General features: G+C 36.0%; 2 protein-coding genes and 1 long non-coding RNA gene across 6 annotated transcripts; 1 reads left to right on the top strand and 2 right to left on the bottom strand.

Annotated features, from left to right (window-relative positions):
* Positions 1 to 339: 339 nt before the first annotated feature.
* Bbx (bobby sox) lies at positions 340 to 7,659 on the bottom strand. Of its 4 annotated transcripts, none has more exons than XM_076806602.1 (8): positions 7,201 to 7,659; positions 4,620 to 4,820; positions 3,944 to 4,399; positions 3,682 to 3,869; positions 3,462 to 3,584; positions 3,266 to 3,373; positions 2,858 to 3,186; positions 340 to 2,339 (listed from the first exon to the last, which is right to left on the bottom strand). In XM_076806602.1, exons 1-8 carry the CDS (start codon positions 7,225 to 7,227, stop codon positions 2,251 to 2,253), a joined length of 1,521 nt encoding a protein of 506 aa, XP_076662717.1. In that variant the 5' UTR covers positions 7,228 to 7,659; the 3' UTR covers positions 340 to 2,250. The 4 variants fall into 4 exon arrangements, with proteins under 4 accessions (XP_076662717.1, XP_076662720.1, XP_076662719.1 ...); XM_076806605.1 differs by lacking the exon at positions 7,201 to 7,659 and adding an exon at positions 6,845 to 7,158; XM_076806604.1 differs by lacking the exon at positions 7,201 to 7,659 and adding an exon at positions 5,672 to 6,397.
* Positions 7,660 to 7,904: 245 nt separating this feature from the next.
* Positions 7,905 to 14,664, top strand: Crn (pre-mRNA splicing factor crn). Its single transcript, XM_076806588.1, has 14 exons — positions 7,905 to 8,577; positions 8,669 to 8,758; positions 10,785 to 10,945; positions 11,093 to 11,289; positions 11,359 to 11,660; positions 12,076 to 12,190; positions 12,268 to 12,443; positions 12,543 to 12,643; positions 12,707 to 12,818; positions 13,453 to 13,599; positions 13,677 to 13,753; positions 13,832 to 13,949; positions 14,037 to 14,297; positions 14,381 to 14,664. The coding sequence occupies exons 1-14, from the start codon at positions 8,542 to 8,544 to the stop codon at positions 14,552 to 14,554; spliced, it is 2,067 nt and encodes a 688-aa protein (XP_076662703.1). The 5' UTR covers positions 7,905 to 8,541; the 3' UTR covers positions 14,555 to 14,664.
* A 1,801-nt stretch (positions 14,665 to 16,465) lies between these two features.
* On the bottom strand, positions 16,466 to 16,837 carry LOC143378802 (uncharacterized). Its single transcript, XR_013088362.1, has 3 exons — positions 16,762 to 16,837; positions 16,611 to 16,718; positions 16,466 to 16,567 (listed from the first exon to the last, which is right to left on the bottom strand). It is a non-coding gene; the product is annotated as an uncharacterized LOC143378802 (long non-coding RNA).
* Positions 16,838 to 17,040: the final 203 nt, after the last annotated feature.

The following is a 17,040-nucleotide window of genomic DNA, read 5'->3' as shown; positions in this document are numbered from 1 at the left end:
ATAGATTCTAGAATCATACACAGAACTGATGTGAAATGATATATGTATGTATGCATACGTGCGGCGAACTAGAATATAGTACAAGATGATGTATTTTTGGAAAATGACGAAAGTAACACGAATACACTTTACTACTTGCGTACTTAGAAGATTTATTTATATCGATGTTAAAAATTATTAATAGATACTTCATTAAACCAATTTCATACATAAATACAATAATTCCATGGCAGAATTTTGGAATTTGAAAAGAAGTAGCTTTGAAATCAGGTTTTGAATGATATTCTCTGCGAAATAAAATAATTTTAGCGATCGAGACACAATGGAACAACTTGGAGATTACATCAAAATATTATATCTTTATTATTCATATAAATGGTATACAATATATTACAAGTATATATGTATATATCTGTACAGATATACGTATATATGTACACATACATATATAATACAATATATATGGTTTGTGTAAATTATATCTTTTAAAGCTAGGTACATAGATGTTTGTGCAGTAAAATTCGAAACACTTTCCCTTGACTTTACCTTTGAATAATTCGAAATATTCGGACGCTGGCCACAAAGCCTCGCTATTAGTTATGTACCGTAACCACAATTAGAAAATGTGGAAGGTATAAATATAGAAGCCGAAAAAACATTTTTAATTGCGAAACGAATCGAAGAAATATATTGTTGGTCATTGTTTTAATATCTATGTTCATATCTCTTCAAGGCACATTTGAAATATAATCAGTATACTCATTTTCCATATTACAGAGGAATTTACTAACATTATTTAGTAGTTCCTATCATTTCACTAACAGTGTCTGGAGTTAGACTTCGATGAAATTAAGAAAGTGAGAAAGAAAAGGAGAGAAAATCAATAGAAAAATATAAAATATTAAAAACTCCTTTAGCCAAAATCACAGACAGTCCCTTACTTTCTCGAACAGAGCACAGAGTCGCGTTTTCATGGTCTTAAACACTAGAAATAATAGATAGTCGATATAAATATTATAAATATACATTCATCAAATTACATACATACACGTACACATACGCCACCCGATACAAAGACACTCGCTAATAATGAAATTTACATATTCCCATTCTGCATAAGTTACACTAATTACGTATGTTTACGTGTACGCACGTAAATAACGTATAAACAGTGGTCTTGCGTGTGTGTGTGTGTGTGTATATATACATATATATAAATATATATATACATATACATATATTTATACATGTATATTTTGATTATATCCTTTTTTGATATTCAGATCATGAAGGATATCTTTCATAATACTGCACCTATTTCTATGTACATAAAATGTTTACAGAACATAATGAATTATAGATAAAACGTATGCCGATGATAATAACAACAATAGTAACAAGTGACTTTGCAATTATTACGTGTTATCATTACTACACATAGATATGATAAAATGCCCTGCTCGTCGTCTTTGTTAAAGTTCACGGTTCTATTACTGTTACTCTTTTCAATCGCGTTCATAATAGATCGTATTAGAAAAATTAATTCGCAAGATAAAACCCTTGCTCCGCCAACATCACTGTACAATACACACCCAGCCAACGGTTTTTTTTTCACTTTATGCTCCACCTATATTTACCTAGTCAGGTCTCGTGTGACTAATCCTATATCCCTCCGTTGGAAGTTGCACAAGTTTCCCAATTAATATCAATATCCGGGCATTCTCTTTCCTCCGAGTAAGATAAAATGGCTATCATCTGCACTGCAGGTATTTATTAACAAGTATAGAATGTTCGACGCAATATTTTAATAACTACACGCAACGCAAAGTGAAAACTAGAATCTTTCTTCAAGTATATAATAGTAACAAGATTACTTTGTTAACAAACTATACAAAAAAATTATCGTCCATTCACCGCGGTCGATCGGGCCGCGGGACATTTATGCAACATAAAAGAAATATCTTTACACGTTGAATAATGAAATAATATTATATAGCAGTCATTATATTAATATTCACATTAACAGCGATTAACGACACAGATAATAACGATATTAACGCGGTACATCCTTTTTCGTCGGTTTGGAAACGCTATTATTCTCTTCTTTTAACAGCAATTAAAGCAATCAATTCACCTGATTAATTTCGCCGATTAAAAATTATATCTCGAAATAAACGTAATATGATTTTGGTTTTCATAGTTTATGGGTTCATATCACGAACGACTGCTAAATATTGAAAAATATATCTCTTATGTATTATTTTTGGTAAGCTTTGTTCTGTTGGCGGCAACCGCTGCGAGACATGCCAGTGCTTCTAAGTCCGGCGATGCACACCACGCTATTAATATTTATACAGAATAATTAAACTTCAAACACCAAATATAAGTCTTATTAACACATCAATTGTACCATTTTTTAATTACTTTGCAGGCAGGAACGTAAACTTACGCTCTTATAGTACTCGCGTGGAAAATATCAATTGTTATCGGTTTATCCTTTCACAGATAAAGTAACGTGCCTACGTTCCGGCCCATGCAACATAGTGTAACACTATTCCTACCGACACAGACGACCAAGTCAAACGACCGGTCGTGGAAGGTAAGACAGACTACAAATTTTTCTCAGAAAATAAACAATAAAAAAAGAAGTGAATATTGAAAAATGTATTATACGTATATTTGAGGAAAAGTCGGGAAGTTTAAAGGCGATTCAATTACATTGTATGTAGGAAATTCTAATCGAAATTTTAAAAACGATCATTTGAGCGGTCGTGGTAGGAATAGTGTTAATCAACTTTCGCGTCTATGTGAAATTCGAGTGGGCAAAGGGAAGGATATGAAAAGTACTTTTACTTACATTTATTAGGTTCCTCTATTTCGATCTGTTTGGAATCACTGGTAGCTGCCGCATTACGAGTAATGCTCTGCTTTCTTGCTTTCCTTTTCTGGCTTCCAACGAGAAGCGCTTTTTCAGCATCTTCTGTATTCTCGCGTTCTGCTTGCGGCATTTTGCAATTATTCTGACTATCGGCATTATAATTATTCTGGTACCTCTTGTTGCTCGAAGCTGATATTATTTTTTGTACGATCTTTTTCTTTTTCGTACGTTGCTGTTTCTTCTTTTCCTGAAATTCTTCTAAACTTAAGGATGGTAACGCTTCGATTTTCTTTTCTAAATTAAAATCCCTACACAGGAAAATAGTACATAAACATAATATACTTCCATCACGCGACACTTTCAAGTGGAAAACAACATCGGACTTACTCAGCTCGAAATCTTTTACGCGCAGTCCAGGGTCCAAAATCTATTTGTCCTTCCGCGCCTTCAGTTTCCGTTTCTTCTGGCTTCGAAGCTTCGATATTCCCCTCGGCACTTTATAAAATACACGCGGTATTTGTGTTTATTAGTGAATGCATAGAATAGAAGGCGCCAACAGCGAACGAAAGAAAGATTCAATTACCTTTCTACAAGATGCTCCAACTCGCCGCGAGAACTATTGCCACCTTCGCTACTCAAGGAATCTGTCTTTTCACTAACGTTCGATGAAATGGAATTTCTTCTCTCGTTCGTTTGTCCCTCGGTACTAATAAAAGTATGTTTTTTTTTTTTACACAGATCGCGATACGAATAACGAATTATTATTTTACAAAAAGCTCGAATGGAATGTCTTAAATATTTACCTACGGTTTCCAGTTTGTCGTTTTCTTTTAGGTTGCTGTCCCGACGCACCAATGTTCTTCATTTGCTCGGCAAGGAACTTTTGATAACGTAGACCTTTGCAAGTTCGTTCGCTTCTAAAATTAGTTTCCTCTGAAGGCATATTTGCGGTTAAAAAATTATTGATTTCTGTCTTCTCATCTTCTGCGTCCTAAACGCAATTATTAACATTAGTTATCATTAATAATATCATATCAAATTACTTTCGAGGAAAGAATTCCTTACGTATCGATCCTCGTTGTTGTTCGACTCGGTCCTTTTCCTTTTCTTTGCATCGAACAGATCAGCTTTACATTCTCTCTTCAGGTCAGGTGAAAAAGATAAATCTAAATACTTTTTTTTAGGAGGTTTCGGAACTTCGTTATCGTTCTCAATCACAGAGCCATTAACAGGAATTTGCTCGTCCTTTATTTGTGTCTTCTGAGGTGTAAACAGAGAACTGAGACCACCAATCTGGGATTCGTCAGCTAACTTCCCTGGCTGAATTGATTGTCCATCTCGTTTGTCAGATGTCGAGTAATCGGAAGGCTCGTTCTCAGATTTAACATTCTCTATAGGTTGCTCGGTAGAACTAGCTTCTGCCTTTTTGTTTGTAGGCCTTGTATTCAAAGTACGTAAAGGAGGTGCTGGTAATTTGTACCATTTAAAATCAGGATTTGCATTCAAGAATGCGTCTTTGTACTGCAAGACAAAATACAATTATTTTCTTTCGAATTCACTTACGTATGAAAGTTGTGGCAGAGAAATTTAAATTTTTCTGAGATTTCAATAAAACAGAAATGATGATAAACTGTTTTATGGCTGGTGGTAAACAGTAACCAATTATACGAGCGTATAATTATCAGCATGACATTCAGTTATTTTCTTACGCAAGTAATTATCAAGTTATGCTGTAATTTACCTCCTGCGCAAGATTCGTGTACGAACGCTTCTGATCCGGATGAAGGGTGGCCCACCATTCTCCGAGAACCCTCGTAACCGCCCGGTTTTCTAAATGTGGGAAACCAGATCTTACTGAACCACGGTGTCGTTTGCAAAAAATGAGAAATGCATTCATCGGTCTTCTTGCATGGTGGGCTGGTTCTCTTAGTTCACGTGGCTCCTAATTAACAATCCAAGATTAAATTTATAACTTTATTAAACGCTCAAATTTGCGTATAATTTATTAATAAGAACATTTGAAGAAAATAGAAAGGAAAAGGAATGGTTTTTTTTCAGCGTTATATGAATATTCCAAAAATACATTTTTTTATACTTTAGGATCATTATAGTATCTATAGAATTTTTTTAAAAGCAACTATTGTTAAATTTATGTGGTAAATTTATAATTTTATTAAACGCTCACATTTGGGTTTAATTTATTAATAATAACATTTAAAGAAAATAGAAAGGAAAAGGAATCGTTTTTTAAGCGTTATATGAATATTTCGAAAATACATTTTTTTATACTATAGGATCATTATAGTGTCTATAGAATTCTTTTAAAAGCGAGTATTGTGAGATTTATGTGATGTACATTTCGTGTTCAATAATTTATAATTCGTAAAATATGTTTTTTTAATATTCCCAAGATTTTAGCAATGCACAATACAGCACTTGTGAAGCCTTAGAGTCACATACCTTGAAAGATTCTAAGGTCACATATGCTTACCTGAATGTTCATATATAAAGGTAATCCATTGAAACCTTTTACTTATATCAGACACAGTTTAAAAACTATATATGTATATATTAATGTTTCGATTGATTACACGTTTTACCTTTACAAGAATTGCTCTAAAAAAATTTGTATCTACCAAAAGTAGCTAACGCAATATTATAAATAACAAGTCTAACCACATGTACGTAAAAATAATATACGCCAATGATTTATTATAATGCACACGATCGAATAATTATGCGAACTTCGTAAAATATTCCTGGCCCTTCGTGCTGTAAATAGTGTAAATTCACCTGCATGCTTAATCGAGTGTTATACAAGTGCAATCAGAAATATATAAACGTGAATCCCGCCACGACAGAGGATCGTGTACGTACATGACACATACACACGAGCGCCACCACTACGAAAATAAAAAGGAAAAAATAATGTTAGTTTCGGTCGAAAACAGTCTTTTCGTTATGCATCCTTATCTTTTCAATATTTGTACCTTAACGATAAGTCTGCTTTCATTGCGAAACGGCGGATTTTAAATGCATCAAATTTATAATTTCGCGCAACGTTACGAAATCATGCATAAATTGCAGTAGCATCAGTAAATCGTGCGGAAAGGGGGGTATTTAACTGCTGCGCGACGGCCACGAAAATGGACGAACGAGCGATTTTTCCGAAAAAAGATCCCGTTCCCCGATAAAACCCGATGAAAAATCATGTCTATTTACGGTGCAACAAGGAGAACGATCTACCGAACGAATTGGTAGAACTCAATGTCAGAGAGGAACGAGAGATTCCCCGTATTCCCGAAATACCTCGTAATTGCACGTCCAACGATCAAATACCATTAAAAAGATCGGTAGCCGCGACTGCTCGATCTTGAAAACGAAACATATCCGTCGTCACGGCAGGCATATGTTAATTTTCGTGTTCTGTCTAATTACATCGAGCGCGCAAAGTCCACGGTAATTTCCAATAACTGTCTAAATTTTAATATCCTCAGCTTCGTTCTCGCCTCGACGCGAAATCGCTATGAATTAATATGTATATATATTAACACACACACACATATATATATATACCTATATTATATACACTAATAATATGTATATATACGTATATATTATACACATATATATATTTAAAAGGAAAAAGGAAAGAAGACGAGGAAGAAAATGATTGCATTGTGAAAATTCGCTAGGGCACGTCGCTTGTACGTCGCAGCTTTCGTTAATGCTATTGTATGTTGACTGTATCGTTCGCATCGTCTGGCCCTGTCAAATTCGCTAGAGCAGTGGACGGGATTTTACAAAATTTCTTAACTAAGATTCCACGGGAACAGATGCGTGAAGGGGGATCGGAGACTGCGCGTTTTTCGCTGGATTTCGCGACACATATCCGATCGCTAACTGACAGCTGCTCGTGCGAATGTAAATACTGCATGCAAGCGATCTATACGTATTTCTATGCACCGATGATCTGGCAAATATTTGAATGAAGTGGAACGTCTAATTGAAAAATTCCAGTCCCCACGGGACAACGGAGTATCCTCCCATCGTCCATTCCCCTGTCCCTCTGGCTGTCAAATATTTATTGACGGACAACAGAACGCCAAGACGTCGCTGTCCGTTCTCAGTATGACTGGTCCGAAGGCATTCCTAGGAATACCGTTTTTTCTCACACGAAATCACCGCGAACGGGTCGCGCGTCCCACCATTCCGAATGAGAAACACTCGTTTCGACGATGTCGCGGACTTGTCGTTCGCGGAAACGTAACGGGAGCTCATTCGTAACTCGAGAAAAATACAATGTATTTCTCCCTACTCACCTTGCGTTGTTGCTCGTTGGCAGCCATTTCTGATTTCACTTGACAATTCACTCAGCGGCGCATAATAAAGATAAAGCTTCAGCGCTGAGTGCCCTCTCTTTCCCTCCTCGCCTTGCTTTCTTTCTCTGGCTCTTTTCTGTCCACGAATTAACCTCTCCTTCTTACGCGCTTATTTCTGTCTTTCTCTCGCATCGACGCGTTCGTCCGCGGCTGTTCCGTGCAGCCCACGTGAAAGAAAATTCTCGCGAAAAAGCTCGCGGTCCCCTGTCGAGCCTCCTTTTTGTCACCGACTTTAACGACACTGCACCCGATGCTTCGCTCGGATCGTACGAGCGCTGTTATTCTAACAATTCTATGTTTGCAACTAAACGTTTCTCGTGCAAACGTCACGAATCTACAAACGTCACTATCAAAACCAGTCACGCGCCTGTTTTCACTCTGGCAGAATTAACTTGAATTGGCCAACGGATCGTCCGCTGTATCGATTCATTTTATCAATCATAGATCCCCTTTAAGGGCGTTCGATGCTTTTGCCTGCTTCATAGGAATCTGCACGTACGTCAGAAAAGGAAATCTGTTAATGTGAGACGCATTTTCAGTGTCACCACGCACCGTGTTCAAAAAAGTACGACGTTCGCGCGCATAAATACACCGCAGTGTTGACAATTGACGGGATAAAAATCACTAGAAAGATTCCACATGTTTCTCTCTTGCACAGCTATTATAAACTTTTGAAACGAGTAAATTAACATTGGGAATATCGTTTTGTAGCAACGAACAAATGGATGATGTATAATTTGAGACTGTGGTATATTAAGTTTTAGTCACGAATCAAATATTAGTTCAAAATTCATTGGATTAATAGTGGTAATATGGAACAGAATCTATGACAAAAGATTGAAATAACAGTTGGCAACAGACTGTGACGAAAGAACGGCGCCATCTGGTGCAAAGTAACCATAAGCACGCTGCGTATGTGTGTAAACATATATATGTATAACGTGCTATTAAATTTATTCAAGGTATACATGTAGTGAAGGCGTTATTTGTACCTAACCTCAAACTGCAGAATATTCTGATAAGTAACAAGATTTATTTCTATGCGGCGTAAATTAATCTCGCGATGTTTCTTAAATTATTTTAACTGTGCTAAAGAATCAACTGTTTCTTTTTCGTAAAAAATGTGGACAGTGAAATAGGGCTATATGAAAGTGCAGGAAATACTTCGTACCCGTTTTTACGATTTTATAACTGGTGTTACGTACATAACCTATTCGAAACGTTTATTTTATTATCCCTGACATTTCTTCTGTTTGAAACGTTGAAATTAAAGTAGACACCATGGAGAAGTCTCAAAAGATGCCAAAAGTTGCGAAGGTACGTAACGTTATATGCGTCATTTATGGGTCTTTATATGCAAATGCAGCAATTTCCCGTACACACGAAATTAAATTAATTTTGGTTACAGGTGAAGAATAAAGCGCCTGCTGAAATTCAAATAACAGCGGAGCAGCTTTTACGGGAGGCTAAAGAGAGAGATCTAGAAATCTTACCACCAGTAAGAATATTTCCATATTCGTATTAATTACGAACTTGTTTATAAATTACGATCGAAAGGAGGCTGTACTTCCGAAAGGGGACCGGTGGCCGATCCAGATGAAACTTGGTGGATATTACAAGGGGTGTGGGAAGACCCCAAATATAAAATTTTAGCTTTTGCAATTAATGCTTTCAAAAGATACAGGGGTTATTGCGCATAAAACGGTACACCTTACTGATTTTTTTTAAGGGGGTAGGTTACCCTCAATAGCCCAAAATTAGGCCCTTCAAACGTGCAGTGGCGTGCAAAAGGATTCAGCCACCCTTTAAAATCGCATAAGTTTTTTTAAATTAATCCAAACGACTTGAGTTTTTTTGGAGAAGATAGAAGGATTAGTTTGCTAAGTGACATGATTCGTCGTTTTGAAAAAAAATGCACTTGGATGGAATAGCAAAAAAAATAGAAAAGCTCATTTTTTAAACTTTTTTTTATGACCCTGTAACGAAAATTAAAAAAAAAACCATTTGTAGATTTAAGTAAGTTATATACGTGCCTAAAATTTCATCAAAATCGGTTAACGTTGCTCTGAGTTATAAACGCTTAAATATCGCAGAATAAGGTCGAAAATCGCGAAATTCCCGAAATGAGCGATTAAACGTTTAAATGTCGCAGAATAAGGTCGAAAATCGCTGATGTCGGGAATTTCGCGATTTTCGACCTTATTCTGCGATATTTAAGCGTTTATAACTCATAAAGAAAAGTTTAAAAAACGACCTTTTCTATTTTTTTTTTGCTATTCCGACCAAATGCATTTTTTTTTCAAAACGACGAATCACGTCACTTAGCAAACTAATCCTTCTAGCTTCTAAAAAAAACTTAAGTTCTTCGGATTAATTTTAAAAAAGTTGTGCAATTTTATAGGGTGGCTGAATACTTTTGCACGCCACTGTATATTTTGAAGTAATAAATGAATATAGAGATAATTTTTGTTTTAATTCTTAAGCGTCATTTCACTGACTTTAATATGCAGAAAGAAAATTTTAAATATATTTATAGGAAAAAAGTTGTATGAATGTGAGAGCGTTTACACGATGCACTGTTTGATGGTGAACACGCTTCTGGACAGGTGAATTATCTAAAACACACAGTAAAGGCATTTTTAGAATCTGTAAGACAGTCTCCATCTTGTGCAGGAAGCAAAATTTTAATAAACAAATCAATATAATTTTTATGTTGATGTTTCTGATTTTATCCTTTTTTGTAGGAAAAATATTTTTTATCTTTTTTTAAAGAATTTATATTGAAAATGTGCTCCCAACACAGGGAGGAGAATAGTTTCCTGCAGCTCCCTGTAAATTTTCATTTAAATCGTTGGAGAGGTTTTCCAGATTTTATGTTCACCGTTTTGGAAAACGTAGCTTCTGGGAAATCGTGTTTAAAGTTGGACATCGTTATCCGATCTCATGTGTAGGCTCGTACATTTTTTGCTGTAATTTATTCAATTTTTGGAATTTTGAGGCCTGGTCGCGCTTAAAATACGTAGAAAATGTGTAGCTAGCGGAATATGCAAACATCCTAAAAAAACAATTTTCGAAAATTTTGAGGGTAACCTACCCCCTTAATCACTTTACCACGGTCCTTCCTCTTAACAATATTTCTGTTGACTTATACCGAAACAACGCATTTCACTTTCCAACTTGTCCCGGGTATTAGTATTGGTTGGAGCTAGACTAGTGCGAGGGGCGCGCGCCCGCTCGCGGGCGCGTAAAGCATGGTAGCGAACCAATGTGAGTTTGGCGATGCTAAAAATGAGACTGCAGTTACAAAATTTTTAAAATAAAAATGGGGTCTGCATCAACGTCCAAAAAAAATTTAACAATAATTTTTTGTTAATATTTTGGGAACTAATAAATACCCGAAGCTACAATTTTAGATGTGGGGTCTACACCCCCTCCCCTCCAACCCTTATCTCGATCGCCACCGGTCCCTTTCGGAATAATATCCGAAAAGAATTAGAATTATGCGTGAAAATATTTCTTTCTAGCCGCCGAAACAAAAAATCTCTGATCCCCATGAATTAGCCGACTACCAGCATCGAAAGCGTAAAGCTTTCGAAGATAATATTCGTAAAAATCGTATGGTTATTTCGAATTGGATAAAGTATGCACAGTGGGAAGAAAGTCAAAAGCAAATACAAAGAGCACGGTATGATATGTATAATTAATCCTTGTATTCAACGTTGCATGATACGATATAAATTAAGTTTGTGCTAATAAAAGAAATTGCTTTTCCAACAATAACGACGTAGACTATTCTGTAATATTTTGGAAAGTATTTCCGCTTCGATTTCAGGTCCATATATGAACGAGCATTAGACGTTGATCACAGAAATATTACATTATGGCTGAAGTACACAGAAATGGAGATGCGAAATCGTCAAGTAAATCATGCCCGAAATTTATGGGACCGTGCTGCTACCATATTACCTAGAGCAAATCAATTCTGGTACAAATACACTTACATGGAGGAAATGTTAGAAAATATTGCTGGTAAAATTTGGCCCTTTTAAAAATTCTAAATGTAACTTCTTCAAGTTATTAATCAAAAGATTCATTTAGGGGCGCGCCAGGTATTTGAGAGATGGATGGAATGGGAACCTGATGAGCAGGCTTGGCAAACGTACATTAAGTTCGAATTGAGGTACAAAGAAATACAAAGGGCCAGGCAAATTTATGAGCAATTTGTAATGGTACATCCCGATGTTAAACATTGGATAAAGTACGCACGATTCGAAGAATCTCACGGTTTCATAAACGGAGCTCGTAATGTTTATGAACGTGCCATTAATTTCTTTGGCGATGAAAATTTGGATGAAAAACTGTTCATTGCCTTTGCAAAGTTTGAGGAGGGACAAAGAGAAGTAAGTAGTATAGTAGAGCGTCAATTTTCCGAATCTCGATTAACCGAACCGTTGATTATCCGAACAAGTGCTACATCATCGGTATCCCCAATCGACCTTAAGTATAAGGTCGTGCTGTATAGTGTAAATCGACCCTCATTCCAGTCCGTGTAGTGGTACCGATTTATCGATTGACTTTTGCGTAATATAAATTAACGCAGTAGTACTCTTGTATTTAATAAGCAATATTAGGTGTGATTCATCTAGTTATAAACCGTGTAAAGTACATGCATGCTTTATTCTCCGAACAATTCGAATTTCCGAACCACCTCGGTCCCAAGCAGTTCGGATAATTGATGCTCTACTGTAAATGAAATTATATCGTTCCTATTAAAATTGTTATTACATTGTTAACTGCGCGTATGGCTTGTTGCAGCATGACCGAGCTAGAGTAATTTACAAATATGCGTTAGATCATATTCCAAAAGAGAAGACACAAGAGATCTATAAAGCTTATACTATACACGAGAAGAAATACGGAGATCGTTCAGGTACTACATTTTAACGTGATAATAGGAAATATATTGATTAATATTGCGTGTACGCGCGGTCATATTACTAATTACAGGTATCGAAGATGTAATTGTAAGCAAACGGAAATATCAATATGAGCAAGAAGTGAAGGAGAACCCTTCTAACTATGACGCTTGGTTCGACTACTTGAGATTAGTGGAATCCGAAGGAAACGTAGACGTTATCAGAGAAACATATGAACGTGCGATAGCTAATGTACCTCCAACCAAAGTAAGGAGCAAACACATTCTATCCAACAGTTTACTTCGAACTTACTATTCTATGCATTTTATACTCGCGCAGATATTGTAAACCCGGCATATTTTGCAGGAGAAACTATTTTGGAGAAGATACATATACCTTTGGATAAATTATGCTCTCTTCGAAGAACTTGACACTGAAGATATAGAGAGGTGTCGACAGGTCTACAGGTAAGTAATACCTTCTCCTCCGAAAACCATAAGAATTTAACTGATATGCTGATAAATTTTCAGAGCATGCTTGGAACTGATTCCCCATAAACATTTCACTTTTTCAAAGATTTGGTTGCTTTATGCATACTTCGAAATAAGGCAGAAGAATTTAACAGCGGCTCGGAAGACATTAGTGAGTATTCGATAAAAGAAATGTATCATTTTATCAAAATTAAATATATTACTAATAAGGGAACACCGCGAACCCGAACTCACTGATTTGAACGCAACTTTGTAGGTTTTTAGAGTGACTCAAAACAAGAACAACGGTGTCTTTCATTTGGGCCCTATCGCCCTTTAAGGGGGTGAAAACTAACCTCAAAGTCAAATTGGCACTTCCACTTTTTCGCGTATAACTCTCAAAGTTCAACAGACAGAAAAAAATGTTTCAAACAAAAGTTTAATGGTGCAATAAGCGCTACAAACTTCCGTTAACAAAATTTCGAAGAGTTAAAAAAAAATATATAACTGACGAAAAAAACTGTTTTCAAAATTTTGTTAACGGAAATTTGTAGCGCTTATTGCACCATTAAACTTTTGTTTGAAACATTTTTTTCTGTCGTACTTTTAGAGTTATACGCGAAAAAGTGGAAGTGCCAATTTGACTTTGAGGTTAGTTTTCACCCACTTAAAGGGCGATAGGGCCCAAATGAAAGATACCGTTGTTCTTGTTTTGAGTCACTCTAAAAATCTACAACGCTGCGTTCCAATCGGTGAGTCCGGGTTCGTGGTGTTAGTATGAATAATTTTATTTGAAATTGTTCTAGGGCATGGCATTGGGTATTTGTCCCAGAGACAAGTTATACCGCGGATATATTGATTTGGAAATACAGTTGAGAGAGTTCGATAGGTGCAGAATTTTGTATGAGAAATTTCTCGAATTTGGTCCAGAAAATTGCACTACATGGATGAAAGTATGTTAAACAATTCGATACGTTTATTATTATAATGGCGATAGTTCGTATTTACTTATTGAAAATTTTCTACACAGTTTGCAGAGCTAGAAACACTTTTGGGGGATGTAGAGCGTGCACGAGCCATATATGAACTAGCAATATCGCAGCCAAGGTAGAATAGTTGAAAATGAGTAATTCTCACTTATTAACTACGTTCCTGTATTATTATATTATTATTTAAAATTCATAGATTGGACATGCCTGAACTTTTGTGGAAGTCGTACATTGATTTCGAAATAGCGCAAGACGAAACCGAAAATGCGAGGCAGTTATTTGAAAGGCTACTAGAACGTACGCTTCACGTAAAAGTAAGTTAAATGATTGTATTAAAACCAGAACCGTGTAATTCCGACTTCTCTTATTTTTAAATAACGAATATGAAATACATTTTTTAGGTCTGGATCGCGTATGCCAAATTTGAATTGGCGAATTCAGTGTCAGAAGATGGTGTTGATAATGTTGTTTTGGCGAGAAGAATTTTTGAACGCGGAAATGATGCGCTTAGATCGAATGGTGACAAGGAAAGTAGGGCGTTGCTTTTAGAGGCGTGGAGAGATTTCGAAAACGAGAAAGGAGACGATGAAACTCGCGCCAAAATTATGGAGAAAATGCCTCGCAGGATTAAACGCAGAAGGCGTATCGTCGGGCAAGATGGAGTAAATAAATTCATTAGTTCATCATTAAAGCTTTCTATGGAGAAACTTGGCATGTTTGTTACACTTATCTCTTTGATTTTTAGAGCGACGATGGTTGGGAAGAGGTATTCGATTTTGTTTTCCCAGAAGATGAGTCTCAGAGGCCAAATCTTAAATTTTTGGCGTCTGCCAAGGCCTGGATGAAACAAAAGGAACTGATTGAAAAGAGTGAAACTAACCACAGCGCGTATACTACTCAAGCGGAATTAAATAGTTGAAGTGTAACTATTATTTCGTAAATATGAAGATTGTGTTCTCTATCTGTAAATAAATATTCTTCTTTTGTATTCTGTATATAAATGAATAAACACTTTTTAAACTTACAAAACAGAGTGTGATTAAAACAATTCTGAAAATTTTTGCCAGATTTTGGCCCAGGTATCAGGAGAACATGAAGCGAAAAGAGGTATTCTGAATTTCAGCTGCGAAGGCATCCTCGATTCTCTCTCCGAAGACGTTACTTAGTGCCACCTCTTTCGACATCATGTTCTCCTGTTACAAAGCCCAATTTTGTGCATTCTGAAAATTTTTGCCAGATTTTGGCCCAAGTATCAGGAGAACATGAAGCGAAAAGAGGTATTCTGAATTTCAGCTGCGAAGGCATCCTCGATTCTCTCTCCGAAGACGTTACTTAGTGCCACCTCTTTCGACATCATGTTCTCCTGTTACAAAGCCCAATTTTGTGCATTCTGAAAATTTTTGCCAGATTTTGGCCCAAGTATCAGGAGAACATGAAGCGAAAAGAGGTATTCTGAATTTCAGCTGCGAAGGTATCCTCGATTCTCTCTCCGAAGACGTTACTTAGTGCCACCTCTTTCGACATCATGTTCTCCTGTTACAAAGCCCAATTTTGTGCATTCTGAAAATTTTTGCCAGATTTTGGCCCAGGTATCAGGAGAACATGAAACAAAAAGAGGTATTCTGAATTTCAGCTTCGAAGGCATCCTCGATTCTCTCTCCGAAGACGTTACTTAGTGCCACCTCTTTCGACATCATGTTCTCCTGTTACAACGCCCAATTTTGTGCATTCTGAAAATGTTCGCCAGATTTTGGCCAATATATCAGGAGAACATGAAGTGGAAAGAGGTATACTAAAGGGTATAGCCGGTTAAGATGGTCAAATGTGCCCTTGAACCGAATTCGACTCACGATGAATCATTCGAAAGCTTATTAAAAAAGAAACATTTGTGGCAATTTTCAACTTCGTGTCTCCACCCGGAGGGTAGTAAAGGGCAAAAACAGGAAATCAGGCTTTTGCCGAATTTCTCCTATACTAGGGGATGAAAAATTTTGAAAAAAATCAGAGACATTTCTGTTATCGGGGCACATATTAGAGAATTGTTTCAAATTTTTAAATTGAAAAACCAAGTCGTGAAAACTAAAAAACGCCAAAAAATGCTGAAAAATGCCGATTGTGCATCGAAGCAGTCTTGGCACTATAATTATATTTTTACTGTAAGTACGTATCTTTGTTACTATTGTCCTGAATTTTTTTCAGATTTTTAAATTGAAAAACCAAGTCGTGAAAACTAAAAAACGCCAAAAAATGCTGAAAAATGCCGATTGTGTATCGAAGCTGGCTCGGCACTATAATTATATTTTTACTGTAAGTACGTATGATTGTTACTATTGTCCTGAATTTTTTTCAGATTTTTAAATTGAAAAACCAAGCTGTGAATAATAAAAAACGCCAAAAAATGCTGAAAAATGCCGATTGTGTATCGAAGCAGGCTTGGCACTATAATTATATTTTTACTGTAAGTACGTATCTTTGTTACTATTGTCCTGAATTTTTTTCAGATTTTTCAATTCGGTGCGCCGCAGTTAAAAAAATTAAAAACCGACTTTTTCGTCGTTTTTTCCGTGTCAGAGTAACTTATACGTCGAATTGCTTCATGAAATAAGTGTTTTATGCGATCTTCTATGTTTATGCGTACAGCAAAACATCATAGGAATTAAAGAAACTGAAAAAACCGAATCATTTGAAACTGTTATGCCCTTGACATTACTCCGACACGGAAAAAACGACGAAAAAATCGGTTTTTAATTTTTTTAACTGCGGCGCACCGAATTGAAAAATCTGAAAAAAATTCAGGACAATAGTAACAAAGATACGTACTTACAGTAAAAATATAATTATAGTGCCAAGCCTGCTTCGATACACAATCGGCATTTTTCAGCATTTTTTGGCGTTTTTTATTTTTCACAGCTTGGTTTTTCAATTTAAAAATCTGAAAAAAATTCAGGACAATAGTAACAAAGATACGTACTTACAGTAAAAATATAATTACAGTGCCAAGCCTGCTTCGATACACAATCGGCATTTTTCAGCATTTTTTGGCGTTTTTTATTTTTCACAGCTTGGTTTTTCAATTTAAAAATCTGAAAAAAATTCAGGACTATAGTAACAATCATACGTACTTACAGTAAAAATATAATTATAGTGCCAAGACTGCTTCGATGCACAATCGGCATTTTTCAGCATTTTTTGGCGTTTTTTAGTTTTCACGACTTGGTTTTTCAATTTAAAAATCTGAAACAATTCTCTAATATGTGCCCCTATAACAGAAATGCCTCTGATTTTTTTCAAAATTTTTCATCTTCTAGTATAGGAGAAATTCGGCAAAAACCTGATTTCCTATTTTTGCCATCTCTTTCGACGGCATGTTCTCCTGTTACAAAGCCCAATTTTGTGCATTCTGAA

The sequence above is a fragment of the Andrena cerasifolii genome, chromosome 2, assembly GCF_050908995.1.
Source record: "Andrena cerasifolii isolate SP2316 chromosome 2, iyAndCera1_principal, whole genome shotgun sequence".
Classification (NCBI taxonomy): Eukaryota; Metazoa; Arthropoda; class Insecta; order Hymenoptera; family Andrenidae; genus Andrena; species Andrena cerasifolii.
This window is presented reverse-complemented; position numbering and strand designations above follow the sequence as displayed.

Coding starts and splice junctions, on each gene's coding strand:
- Crn (XM_076806588.1), top strand. CDS start 8,542: ATGGAGAAGTCTCAAAAGATGCCAAAAGTTGCGAAG. Junction 11,661..12,075: donor TTGAGGAGGGACAAAGAGAA/GTAAGTAGTATA, acceptor GGCTTGTTGCAG/CATGACCGAGCTAGAGTAAT. Junction 13,754..13,831: donor CTAGCAATATCGCAGCCAAG/GTAGAATAGTTG, acceptor TAAAATTCATAG/ATTGGACATGCCTGAACTTT.
- Bbx (XM_076806602.1), bottom strand. CDS start 7,227: ATGGCTGCCAACGAGCAACAACGCAAG. Junction 3,870..3,943: donor ACAACAACGAGGATCGATAC/GTAAGGAATTCT, acceptor AATTGCGTTTAG/GACGCAGAAGATGAGAAGAC. Junction 3,585..3,681: donor CGACAAACTGGAAACCGTAG/GTAAATATTTAA, acceptor TACTTTTATTAG/TACCGAGGGACAAACGAACG.